This window comes from Dromiciops gliroides, chromosome 3 (assembly GCF_019393635.1).
Source record: "Dromiciops gliroides isolate mDroGli1 chromosome 3, mDroGli1.pri, whole genome shotgun sequence".
In the NCBI taxonomy this organism is placed as follows: Eukaryota; Metazoa; Chordata; class Mammalia; order Microbiotheria; family Microbiotheriidae; genus Dromiciops; species Dromiciops gliroides.
In genome coordinates this window covers 316,804,224-316,817,805 of record NC_057863.1, presented here as the reverse complement: position 1 = coordinate 316,817,805, position 13,582 = coordinate 316,804,224, and the positions used below count along the sequence as shown (strand labels likewise).

The following is a 13,582-nucleotide window of genomic DNA, read 5'->3' as shown; positions in this document are numbered from 1 at the left end:
ATATAAGCCCTTATTCTGTTCTTTTCCTATTCTTTGCTATGTTTAAATGCTTATTGTTAGCCTATTTCATGCAAGGAAATTGACAGTCTCTATAGGAAAGCTAAAAACTAGCTAAATTCAGATATTTTCGAGGTCATCATGGGGAGTGACAAAATGACATACAGTAGAGATTATTTACAGAGCAACCTTTGAGAATAAACCTGGTTCACATGAGGTCAAAGTTCTGGGTCTGAATCACAAGTTATATAAACCTTGAACTCAATATAAAATCAGAAAATCCTTTTTCAAATACAAGGGGAAAAAATAAAGATTTTTAAGTTGCTAAAGAGTTATCAGAATTTTAAAAACCAGTGATGCCCAGAATTCAGATTTATAACAAGATGTGCTTACTACCTATGTGACATTGGGCAAGTAATCTCTGTGCCTCAATTTCCTCAATTGTAAAATAAATATATTAGAAAAGATTACCTTTGAAGTCCATTCGAGCTCTAAAGCTATGATTTTAACATTTATAATCCCGTGTCCAAAAAAAAATGCTTTCTATCCTTGAACTAACACTAATCTAACGCCTAGACTCTAGTTCTCCAATTTCTATGTCTATTTTTCTGACTCTTCCCCTTTTTCCTCTCTTTTTACCCTAAAATTGAACCTAGGATCAAAGGTTTACAGAATGTAGGATTTAGATCTGGAAGGGACTTTAGAGGTCACCTAGGTCAGCCCTCTATTTTACATATTACAAAACTGAGACTGAGAGATTGTAACTTGTCCAAGATCACAGAGGTAGTATGTTGCTTAACCAAGATTTGAACCCAGAGTCTCTGAGTTTAAATCTAAAACTTTCAGGGATGCAGCCAAGGTGTTGTCATATTAGGAATCAGTGCAAAGAGTGCTCCTCCATGAACAAAACAAACAGATGTAGAAAAGGCACCAAATTGAATCCTTATGGGGAAATAACAGAAAAAGTCACAGTGAATCATTTGTCAGCCCAGTTCACCATAGTGAGACAGACAAGGAGGTCTGTGGACACTGGGGACAGTGTCCAACCAGGAACATACTACCCATGGAGCTCTCCAGTGCCCAGGGAGAGGCTGGGCACCAGAGCAAGGGAAGTCTCTGGTCCCATACTGGAAGACTACCAGACACATTCCAGGTCACTACCATGGGAACAGGTGAGAACTGGCAGTTTTGTTGCCCACTAGCTAGTTGGGGTAACAGATGCAAGATGCACTGAAAAGGAAACCTGATGAGGAGATTGGTTCTACTGAGGGCAGGGAAGTTCTGGGAATTGTATGGAGAAAGGAAAAAATTCAGAAACCAGCAGCAACACTTGTGTGGTTCATACCCAAGTACAGAGCAGTGGAGCAGTCTCATTTCCAGCATCAGCCTGTAGAGAAATAAGTAAGGCAGGAATCCAAGACCAACAGAGAGTCTACAATCCTGCTTCTCTGAGTAAACAGAACCGTCCAAATGGTCAATAAGGGCTGAATCCAGCAACTGACTATTCTTGTACAGACCCAAACCCAATCTAGGAATTTGCAGAGTTCAGAAAGGGAGGCAACAATCAGACAATTTGGGGAGCACTGAAGTCTTGCAGCTCCCTGGCCTGTCCTTGACATCTTGGATCAACACAAAAAGAAAGGAGTAAAAGGACCAAGCTAGACCTTCCCTTAGAAGTTCACAGAAGTCAGCACTAACATCAAGTCTGAAAATAGGAAGTAGTCTGGAAGAACAAGCAAACAAGCAAACAAAAAAGAGAAGCCCACCATAAAGAGTTATCATAATGGTAAGGAAACTCAAGACACAAATCTAGAAGATAATAATGACTTCAAAACATCTACAGTCTTAGGGAGAAGCACTGCTTGCATGATAATTCAACTAGGACTCTGAAAGAAATAAAGTAAGAGTTTTTCTTTTTAAAGTTTTGAAGTACCCTTTTTAATTAAATCAAAGTGCTTAAAGGGGAAACGGCGGGGGGGGGGGGGGCCGGGGATGAAATCTATAGAAGGAAAAATTGGAAAGGAAATAAACATTTTGGTACAAGAAGGACAAAATCTTACTCCAGCAACAGACTTCTTAAAAAATAGAATAGACCAAATAGAAACCAATGACCACAAGAGGCAACAAATATTAAAACAAATTTGGAAGATTATAAGTATAGAAAAATGTAAGGTATCTGATAACAAAAACCAACTCAACTGGAAAACAGAGAGAGGAGAAAAATGTGGAGAATTATTTGAACTAACTGAATGCCATGACACCCCCCCCCCAAAAAAAAGAAGGGCTTAGATATAATATTCCAAGAAATCTTAAAAGAAAACTCTCTTAGAACCAGATTGCAATGTGGAAATAGAATCCATGGGGCAGCTAGGTGGTGCAGTGGATAGAGCACCATCTGAGAGTCAGGAGTACCTGAGTTCAAATCTGCCCTCAGACACTTAACACTTACTAGCTGTGTGACCCTGGGCAAGTCACTTAACCCCAATTGCCCCACTAAAAAAAAAAAAAAAGAAATAGAATCCACTGCTCACCTCCTGAAAGAAACCCCCAAATGAAAACGAGGAAGATCACAGCCAAAAGTTTCTAGAGTTTCCAGGTCAAAGAAAAAAAAAATACTGCAAGAAGCCAGAAAGAAAGAATTCAAGAAGTGAAGATCACACAGTCAGAATCATACATAATTTTGCAGCCACCACTAAAAAAAAAAGGGAAAACTTGAAATATATTCAAAGGTAAAGGATGTGGACTTACAGCTAAACTGAATATAATGTCATAAATGAAACAGATGACTTCCAAACATTCCTGGTGAAAAGACCAGAGCTCTGAAGAAGCTTTGAAGTTCAAACACAGGAACAAAGAGAAATATAAGAAGGTAAACATGAATGAACAATGGTGAAGGATGAAACAAAAATAAACTGTTTACATTCAGATACAGGGAGATGATACATATTTCCCCTCTGAACACTGTCATCGTCAGGGATTGTAGAGGGAATCTAAGTAGACAAAGCCTGGGAATAGTTCTGTTGTCTTGATAGTCTTCAGAATAGAAAGAGAAGGGAAGTTAAATATACTGAGGGAAGGGAAAAAAAAGTTAGAGAAAAACATCTTACCTAATCAGAGTACACAAGTAGACATCTATACAAACAAGGAAGAGGGGATAGGGGGAATGGTGGATACCTGAACCTCACTCTCAACTGAACTGGTCAAAAGAAGGAACAATGTACACACACAATTTAATACAGAAATACATGCCAATCAACAAGGAATTAGGAGGAGGAAAGGGGGAGTGGAATTAGAGGAAAGTTAGATTAAGGGAGATGTTAGTCCTAAGCAAGGCAACCTCCAAAGATGTACAAAAATATTTATCAATGTTTTGAGGTAGCAAAGAAAGAGAATCTGAGGGGTACCCATAAATTGGAGGATAGATGAACAAGTTATTGTATTTAAATGTGTTGGAATGTTACTGTGCTGAACTCATAAGCAAATGACCGACCATGATTTCAGAGGACTAATGAGGAAACATACTACCTACATCCTGATAGAGAAGAGAAGGACTCAGAATGCAGAATGAGACAAAAAGTTTTTTGGACATGGCTAATGTGAAAATATGATTGACTACATATTTTTTAGAAAGGATTTTGTTTGTCTTGTATTGTCAGTTGTAAGGATGGGAGTGGGAGATGAGAAGGTAGATTTTAGCTAGTTAAGAAAATAAAATATTTTTAAAATTTTTAATCTAATGTACATCATGTTGAGTCTTCCTCCTTTATTATCCATGCTATAGAAATAAATCACATTTTACTTATCTGCTACAAATGAACTTTATAGAAATAAAGTTCATTAATCATAGGATTTGGGGCTGAAAAGGATCTTAGAGATGATCTAGTCTTATCTCTTTATAGGTAAGGAAACTGAATTCCAGATAAGAGAATTGTCTTGCCCAAGGTCATACAACTAGTGTCAGAGTGAGGAGTCAGGCCCAGTCCTATGAAATCAAAGTAGAAGTAGCTTGTCTCTCTGATTTATGCCTCACTTAATATAGATAAGAGGACCCGTTTCACAAAAGTATATTTATGGCTAAAGCTATCAAGGATTTTTGTGTGATAAGAGAACAAGTAGGGGGAGTACTGACTTTAGGGTCAGAGTATTTGGCTTCAAATTCCCATAAGTCCAAATTCCTAGCCTCAGTTTCTTCATCTGTAAAACAAGGGGGTTGGACTAGATGATCTCTGAGGTCCCTTCAAACTCTATATCTATTCTCTTGGGCTCGACCTTTCGCCAATAAGAAACTAGAGACCAAGAGAAGTTAAGTGATTTGCCCACAGTTAATAGTCAATGCAATAACCTAATATCCTTGTTGTTTTAGGGATTTTACTACTAAACCATAATATGGACAATTATAAAACAACAATTTGCAGACATTAGAATCAGATAGGTCACCTCTTCCCCCACCTCCTAGTCTCTCTCTCTCTCTCTCTCTCTCTCTCTCTCTCTCTCTCTCTCTCTCTCTCTCTCTCTCCCTCCCTCCTTTCTTTTATTTTATTTTTATTTTAGTCAGTGTCTACAACTGTTTATAGCCATGACTCTCCTGCTTGATGATTTGGAGAATGAACAAAAAACTTGAATGACAACAAATGGAGAAATCATTAACATTGACATTATTATTGAAAGACAGACAGACAGACAGACAGACACACACACACACACACACACACACGACCAGAAGACAACCAACTCTAGAAAGAAGTGTAGAACTGACTGGTTTTTTATTGTATTATGGATAGGTTTGTATGTGTGTGTGTGTGTGTTTTTTTAAGATCAATCCTATGATGGGGGCATCTAGGTGGCACAGTGAATAAAGCATCAGCTCTGGATTCAGGAGGACCTGAGTTCAAATCCGGCCTCAGACACTTGACAGTTACTAGCTATGTGACCCTGGTCAAGTCACTTAACCCTCATTGCCCCACCAAAAAAAAAAGACCAATCCTATGATTTTACCAGTTAAGGGAATGCTTATGGTAGAACTTCCTCCACTGACTCAGATTGGGAAAGATCCCATAATTTGCCATCTTGGAGAACTGTCAAAACAATTGCATTATTAAATGACTTATCTGTGGTCATATAACTAGTATATGACAGAGGCTGGCTCGAACCCACATCCTTCTGATTTCAATCTGACCTCAATCCACTGTGCAGTGCTGCCTCTAATTATAGATGCTCTCTCACCTTTAACTTCTGGTGTTTCTGATAAACCAATGCAGGGGTGTGAAGAAGATTTGGTAGAGAATGAGTGATATAGTGATTCCCTTTTTAATTTTTTTAAATTTTATTTTATTTTCAACTTCAAATTCTGTCCCTCCCACTTCCCCTTCCCCTCTCATTGAGAAAAAAAAATTACAAACATGTATAATCAAACAAAACAAATTCTTGCACCGCTTATGTCCAAAAAACCCAGAAGGTATACCTGTCTGTACTCTAAGTCCATCCCATCTCTATCTATAGGTAGACATCATGAGTCCTCTGGAATTGTGAAAATTAATACTATCTTCACCATGGCTTCCACACTGAGAGCTCAGCAGCTCATAGGAAATAGTAAAGTTGTTTTAGTACATCCAAACACCAGTACTACAGCTAACAGCGCATCTAGCAACTTCCATAATTGTGTATCAAAGGAAAGGAAGTGAACTTAGTGAGGCAGGTAGAACAACGAGGGAAGGAGGGAGAAAGAGTGAGAGGGAAACAGAGAGACAGAGACAGAGAGACAGAGAGACAGAGACAGAGACAGAGAGACAGAGAGGCAGAGACAGAAAGAATCTGGTCATTCAATCCTACCCTAATAAGAAGCTCATCATTATTGAACGGCTTTGTCTCTTCCTTTTCATGTAAGCCTAAATCATCACAGAGCTCTCTCTAAATACTTCTCCACTTTAAAAGAGATCATTTATCTTCATATTAAAAGAATTGGTTTAAAGACACACAATAACTCAGAGTGGAGTACATTGTTTAAGCAAAGCAATGCTTTCCTTACCATGTCCTTACCACACTTAGCATACCTTGGGCATTCCATAATACTATGGAGTCATCTCAAACTCTTCATATTTGCTTCTATGTATATCTTTATGTCTAGAGAAAATAAGCACAGTGGAAAGTGTGCTTTGGCCTAGAATCAGGCAGACCTAAGTTTGAATCTGACCTCAGTCATTTACTAGCTGTATGGACCTGGGCAAGTCATTTGATCTGTTCGCCTCAGTTTCCTCATCTGTAAAATGGAGATAATTATAGAACCTACCTCCCAAGGTTGTTATGAGGATTAAATAAGATAATAATTGTAAAGCACTTAGTAAAATGTATGGTATATGGTATGTGCTTCATAATTATTTTTCCTTCTTCCTATACATAGGAAATCTTTCATATTGGTACAATGGAAAAGGTGAGGGACTAGGAGTCTAGGAGATTTGGATTTGAGTACCAGCACTGCCAAGATGTTAATTTGGGTATCATATCCTTTCTTTGGATCTCACTTTCCTATTCTGTAGTATGTGGGGTGGGGCAATTGGTTAGGTGATATAGGTACTTTCCAGCTCAAACATCTATGAATCTCTGAAGCTCTACAAAATCTGTTGATAGCATGTTAGCTACTCATTTCTATCCTTGATCCAGTACTCTTACTGAGTACTGAAGCTCTGTTCAGAATGAATGCTTCTATGTCAAAAGGTAGGTAATAATCTGTGAGGGTTTGCAATCTCTGCAAGGGAGGTGGTGGTATTAAGAAAACTCAGATTCATTTTTCTCCCTTTAAAAAATCCTGGCCTCTGTTCCCCTCCTAATAGTTCACCCTGACTCTACTTTATTACTGAAAGATCTGAGCACTTACGTTGGAATGTAGTCATCAGTGTAGTCGTAGGTTTTACCTGTAAGATAATTGTAAAATCCATAAGTTAGAAGATACTTGAAAACATGACAATGTTAATGCTAAACAGAGAATATTCTAAACACATGGATTTTTAACCTGGGATTCATCAACTTGTTTTATGTTAACATTCACATAGCTGTATTTCAATTGGTGCCTTTGATTTAGTCTTATGGGTTTTTTTTTAATTTTGTGCATTTTCAATACATTATTCCAAGAAGTTGTCATCAAAGGAGTCCATGACACAAAAACTGTTAAGAAGTCCTGTTTTTAGAGTTCTCGATTTTAGCAACACTCACCCAAATACCTGGTAGTCATCTCTGGTAGCGAAAGACTGCCACTTCAAAAGTTGCAATCATGAACCACTTAGAATTCATGAAGAAAAAGAATGAAGTCGTACATTTGATCACATTTGTGAGGATTGCTGGAATTGGAGCAGCCTACATGTCCATATATTCCTTTTTCAAATCTGATGTAATTGTTAATAGAAGGAAAACTCTAGCTAGGACCATGGGAAAATGTGAATCCTTACAAGCCTCAAAAGTTTTTCACAACTTTTTTTTTTTTTTGGGGGGGGGAAGGACAATGAGGGTTAAGTGACTTGCCCAGAGTCATACAGCCAGTAAGTGTTAAGTGTCTGAGGCTGAATTTGAATTCAGGTCCTCCTGAATCCAGGGCTGGTGCTCTATCCACTGCACCACCTAGATGCTCCCAAAAGCTTTTCATAATTAATCAAAAGTGGGAACCTGTTGAAGAGCTTCAGGCTGCCAAAAAGTTGACCAAATGAAGAGTCTCTCCTTCCAAAGCACTCTCTATGAATCTAGTGGAAACATCTCTGCACAAACTAAACTACTGAAACCAGTGTGCGGAAGTGCTTCTGCTACATTTTTAGGGTCTCACTACATTTTGGGGCTCTGAATGAGGAATTTCATTTTGCCTTAAACATGGTAAGGTGAACAATATCCACAGAGTCCAAAAATAAAATTCTCATGTTGGCTGTCTTGTTGTAAAGTTAGAATTTTATATCATGTATGTAGCATATTAAAGTATTCATGAGGAAAAAGAAAAAAAGAAAAGAAGTCTTGTTCTTGAGTGTCATTTTTGCTGTATGGGTCATCATTGAATCTGACCATTTGGATACTAATGAAAAAAAGTATTCTTAAAGAATTGTTCTGGCTGCCATCACATTTTAGCTATGTGAGAAGGTGGAAAGAGCATCAGGCTTGTAGTTCAAAGACTTATTTTCACATCCTAGCTCCTGCCCTGTCTATCTGTGTGACCTTAAGGAACCACTTTCTCTGTGTGTGCTTCCATTTCCATAGCTAAAAATGAGGTTCTCTTCAGTCTAATATTCTAGAATCTCTTGAATGAGCATGGTACAAGAGGGCTAAAGTCAATGAGAAATGACTTCTACCCTTGGTAGAAGACTCCACTGGAAGCAAGTCTTTCCAAAAATGTTGGGACTATCTGAGTCCTCTAGACCAGATGGATTTTCCATTTTTACTCATTTAATGTTGAAGATATCATCCTGTTTCCTTACTGTAAGGATGCAGGGGAAAGAGCAGAATTCTTCATCGATAGAAATAAACACATTTTTATTACTTTCTATTAATCAAATTTCATTGATAGGTGTTCCTTTTTATACCGATTGAAACTGAGGCATGTTAGTTATTATTAAACATTCTCTGACAATAAAAATCCTGCAACATATTTTAGAAAAAGTCAGGCATGAGAACATCAGTGCCCTGGGAGAAAGTATCATATTCTACCTGCCCTTTACACTGAGAAGTTGATAGTCCAAAAGAGTCAACTTGGGGGAAATGAGCCTGACATAGTGTTGGAGTTGGACAAAATATAATGGACCTAGAGAAGATCCAGGGACAGACAACTAAAATGATAATATTAGCTGGCATTTATCATCTTTTATAGCTAAGTGTTATACACACATTAACTCCATCACTGGATGATGAATTGGTCTCAGGCGAACAAAGATTTAAAAAGCTAGGACTAGTCTTTGTCTGAAAGGACAAAGATAATATACTCAAACCCCTCTGTGCCTTTGTTTACTCATCTGTAAAATGAGGATGTTGGACCAGATGATCCCTAAATTTACTCCCAGCCCTAGATCTAAAACCCTACAATCAGGAAAAGTAAAAATAGGTAGAAAACAGAGTTATTTATCCAATCTAAGTGTTAGAAAAGGGGGTCGTGTATAACTCAAAGGTGATGGGGGGAAAAAAGAATAGAAAGTATTCCTTTTCCTAGAGAGAAATTGAGAACATGGAACTCCAGGGGTAGTTCATGTGGGGAATATAGTTTCAAGAAGAATTTAAGTAAATGAAGAATTGGTCATTGTAAGCTCTTTGTGAATGGGGATTGTTTCATTTATTGAGTTTGTATACCCAGCACCTAAAACAATGCCTAGCACAGAGTAGGAGCTTGATGGGTAATTGCTGATTGATTAATTGATAACAAATTTTTAAGAGAAAAGCGAGGGGGCAGCTAGGTGGCACAGTGGATAAAGCAACAGCCCTGGATTCAGGAGGACCTTCCAGCCTGAGACCCTTGACACTTACTAGCTGTGTAACCCCTGGGCAAGTCACTTAAACCTCATTGCCCCACCAAAAGAAAGACAGAAAAGTGGGAAAGGTTGAATGTATTGCCCCTAATATTTTTTGGCCACCATCTCCACAAGCAGCCATGAGGTATGTCCTTCTATGGACTGACACTTTGTTCTACTACCAGGAACAGAATTCTGGAATAATAAGACTATTCATTGATTTGACCTGGCACTGAATTGTTCATGTTCTTAATCTATTCATACTAACTATCATGCATAAAACTTAATCAAGTTGTTGTTGTTATTGTTGTTGTTGTTGTTGTTGTTTTAAAAAATAAGGAGGCTAGTGAGAAACAGCATGATGTAAGAGACAGAAGGCTGAACTTGTGGTCAGGAAGACTTAGGTTCAAGCCTTGGCTCTTAAAGATCCCATCTGGATGGCCCTAAGAAGACCATTATACACCTTGTTGGTGCTGAGTCGTTTCAGTCACATCCAACTCTTTGTAACCTCATTTGGGGTTTTCTTGGCAAAGATACTGGAATGATTTGCCATTTCTTTCTCCAGCTCATCAAACAGGGGCTAAGTGATTTGCCTAGGATCACATGGCTAGGAAGTCTCTGAGCTCATATTTGAACTAAGGAAGATGAGTCTTTCTGACTCCAGGCCAGCCATTCTATCCACTGTGCAACTTAGGGGCCCATACTATACCCCTCCGGGTAAAGGAATTCAGATATTTGTCAGTGCAGAGAGTTTTCCCATCAGGAAGGTCACTACAGAGATGAAATAATCAGTCTAGACTCAAAAACTAAAAAAAAAAAAAAAAAAAACCAAAGTCAATAACAAGTATGTCCAAGCTTATGACAAAGATAGAAGCACTCTGCACATAGTAGGCATTTAACAAAATCGGGACAAGAAAGATAAATAACGAAAGGATAATTTGGTAAAAATAAAAGTCAAATAATGAAGAAGCAAGTAACGAAATGCATTTGTCTTAACTGGTATTACAAATAACAAATTCCATGCTTTTTGTCAAGAAAGGTTATTCTTTATACAAACCTCAAGCAGAATGTGTGTGTGTGTGTGTGTGTGTGCACGTGTGTTTTTTAACTAGTGAGACAACTCCACAAATACAAAGATCACTTTCTTCCGTGGGAGTTATAGACTATGAATTTAAATGTGTCTCCAAGGAGATCATTAATTGTTGAAGATCCATTATCTGGAGTAAGACTGCAACTTGGAGGCAGAAGTGAATATTTCACATGCAAATGTATTTTTTTTTTAGCAGAGACAATGTGGGAGGTTTGCTACAGAACCTGCACATCAAGGCACTGTGCTAGAAGTGATGAATGCAATTGTTGGAATGTGTCAAAAAGAAAATTTCATTATACTTTAGGGAATGGAGTCCTGAACTGACTGGTGTGTAACTTCTGAGGTAAACTTTCCTAACTTAACTCAACTTGTGGTTCCCAAGCACAAGAGATCAGATATGTACGGGGCTACTTGAAAGTCACAGAGCTAAAGCAAAATGCACTTTGTATGAGGAACAAGGAGGTGGATGATGGAGTATATACAAGGGAGTAAAGTATGAGAAAACTGTTAATATAGCAAGTCCAAGATTGAGCATGCCCCAAACATAGCTCCCTGGCTCTAGACTTGTGCCACTTTTTAACATCCCTGACACTGTTGATGGTACCATTATCCTCCCATCCAGACTCAGTACCTTGTTGCCATCTCTGAAACTTCCCTTCCCACACACAATCAGTATGCCATGTCCTATTGGTTTTACTACCTGAAATCTCTCCTTTTATTCCCACTTCTCTCCCTCCAGTTCAAATTCTCACTAACTCATCCTGGAATTGTTGTAATAGCCTGTCTCCCGTCTGTCACCTCTCTCTCTATTCCAAAAATGGGTCCATCAAGGGACAGAAGGAGCAACCTTTGTGCCCAGGACTTCAGGAGGATAGAAACATGGTTCCCCTGGTCTATTTAAGTATGTCACTAACCTTGGAACTGGTATTTGGTCATTTTTAAGGTTAAGAGACTGGTCTGGAAGAAATGACAGAGGTGTTACAGCTTGGGAAAGAGTGAGAAAATGACTATTCAGTGAGGATTCAGTGGAAGTATGGGAAACAGTAACTAGGGATAGTGAGTCATGGTGAAAGTGATTTTAGCATAGCAGAAGAGTAGGTGAGTTGGTGTTTGCCAGGACAAATAAACCCAGCTATGAAATGAGCCCTGGCCTGAAACTGTACCTGGAGGTGTTTTCCTGCTCTCACCCATATATATAGAATACAGGTACAAAAAGATAGCGCATGATCAAACTTTTGTCCATACAGTCGATCTGAATTATCTGTTCTGAGCTCCTACTTTTTGTTTTTTAATGGAGGTTGTCTGGAAGGCATAGAGGAACCCAGGTCATGCAGTATGAGGGACGATACAGTGTTCTCTTTCTCCAATCCATCCTTAATACTTGAACTAAAATATACCAACTGAACTGCTTTGATCTGGGTATTCTATCTCAAAACCCTTCCATTTGTTGGCCATAAAATATAATGATAATAAAAATTAATATATCAATATATGTATATATGTGTATATGCATATGTATTTGTATATATGATACAATGATAATGAAACACAATGAAAATAACTAGCATATACACATACATATACTATATATGTGTATATACATACACATCATATAACTTTATATATTAATTTTTTTATATTTTTATATTTGTTTTATTTTTATCATTTCTATTTTATAATATATTTTATGTTATGTGTTATATATAATTTCTATATTATATATTACCTATTTATATTTTGTATATAATATATAATTTATTTTTAATCATATTATTTATTTGTTTTTATGTATAACAAATATATGTATAACTTTAACATTTTCAAAACACTTCATAACAACACTGGGAGGTATGTACTATTATATTATCTAACTCTACCCAGCCCTTCTATACTTATTTCATAGCTCTCACCTTCACAAACTCTATGTCCTAGTCTAACTAGAGTTCCTTAATTCATGCTCCATCCTCTATGCCTTGAACAGATTCTACCCAACTTCACCTACACCACCTCCCCTTTCATATTCTCAGCCCCTTCCAATGTCTACATTTCATGTAGTCTTCCCTAAACTCCCAACTACAAATGATACCTGCCTGCTTGAACTTTTCTTCCTCCCTGTCTGGCCTCTCTCTAAGCTTAATAACTTTCTAATTTGTTTTAACTATTTATATTCAAGTCTTATCCCCTACCAGATTATAAACATCTTGAGGACAGGAACTGCTGCATCTTTCATCTTTATGTCTATCCGTAGCATGATGTAAGCACAGAGTCTGTATTTGATAAATATTTGTTTAATTCTGTTATATAATATATTAGCTATTAATATCTAGCCAAACTTGGCACAGTCTATAATGTATATTCTAGAGTTATAACAGATAATTGAGGTATCACTTAGAGATGGGGACTAAATGTGGGATTTCGCTGGTGTAAGGAGCATACAAGCAAGAAACTTCTCTCTCTACCAATGAAGGTGAGCACATTCTCTACAACTTATCATCATGGACAGTTAGTTAAACTGCTGAAAGCTCAGACAGTATGTGTCAGAGGCAAGACTTGAATCTAGGTCTCCCTGGTTTCTAGGTCAGCTCACTATACCATGCTTCCTCTCTAATTTAATAATAATTTTAATATTGTTGAATTTAAGAAATTGAAAAATTCCCTCCAAAATGTATTTGAGTATATCACTTTTAGTCTAAGATATCTTTTAACTAGGGGGCAGCTAGGTGGTCCAGTGGATAAAGCACCGGCCCTGGATTCAAAAGGACCTGAGTTCAAGTCTGACCTCAGACATTTGACACTTATTATCTTTGTGACCCTGCGCAAGTCACTTAACCCCCATTGCCCCTGCCAATATATATATATATGGGAAAGGAGGGTGAAAAAAATTAAGAATTATTGGCAAGTAAAAAACCTCACAATGCAACTTGATTTGGTATCAGACTACAGAATTATGCTTATGTCAATGGGATTATCACCAGCTGAGTTATTATTTGGGAAATAAAAAATAGACTCTTGGCAACTTTAAGTGAGA

General features: G+C 37.6%; 1 protein-coding gene across 1 annotated transcript in view; it reads right to left on the bottom strand.

Annotated features, from left to right (window-relative positions):
* Positions 1-13,582, bottom strand: part of LOC122751068 (T-cell receptor-associated transmembrane adapter 1) — a 62,301-nt gene that overhangs the window by 18,219 nt on the left and 30,500 nt on the right. The window contains exon 3 of the mRNA XM_043998001.1: positions 6,869-6,905. Coding sequence (XP_043853936.1) covers positions 6,869-6,905 — 37 coding nt within the window. The remainder of the gene's footprint in view (positions 1-6,868; positions 6,906-13,582) is intronic.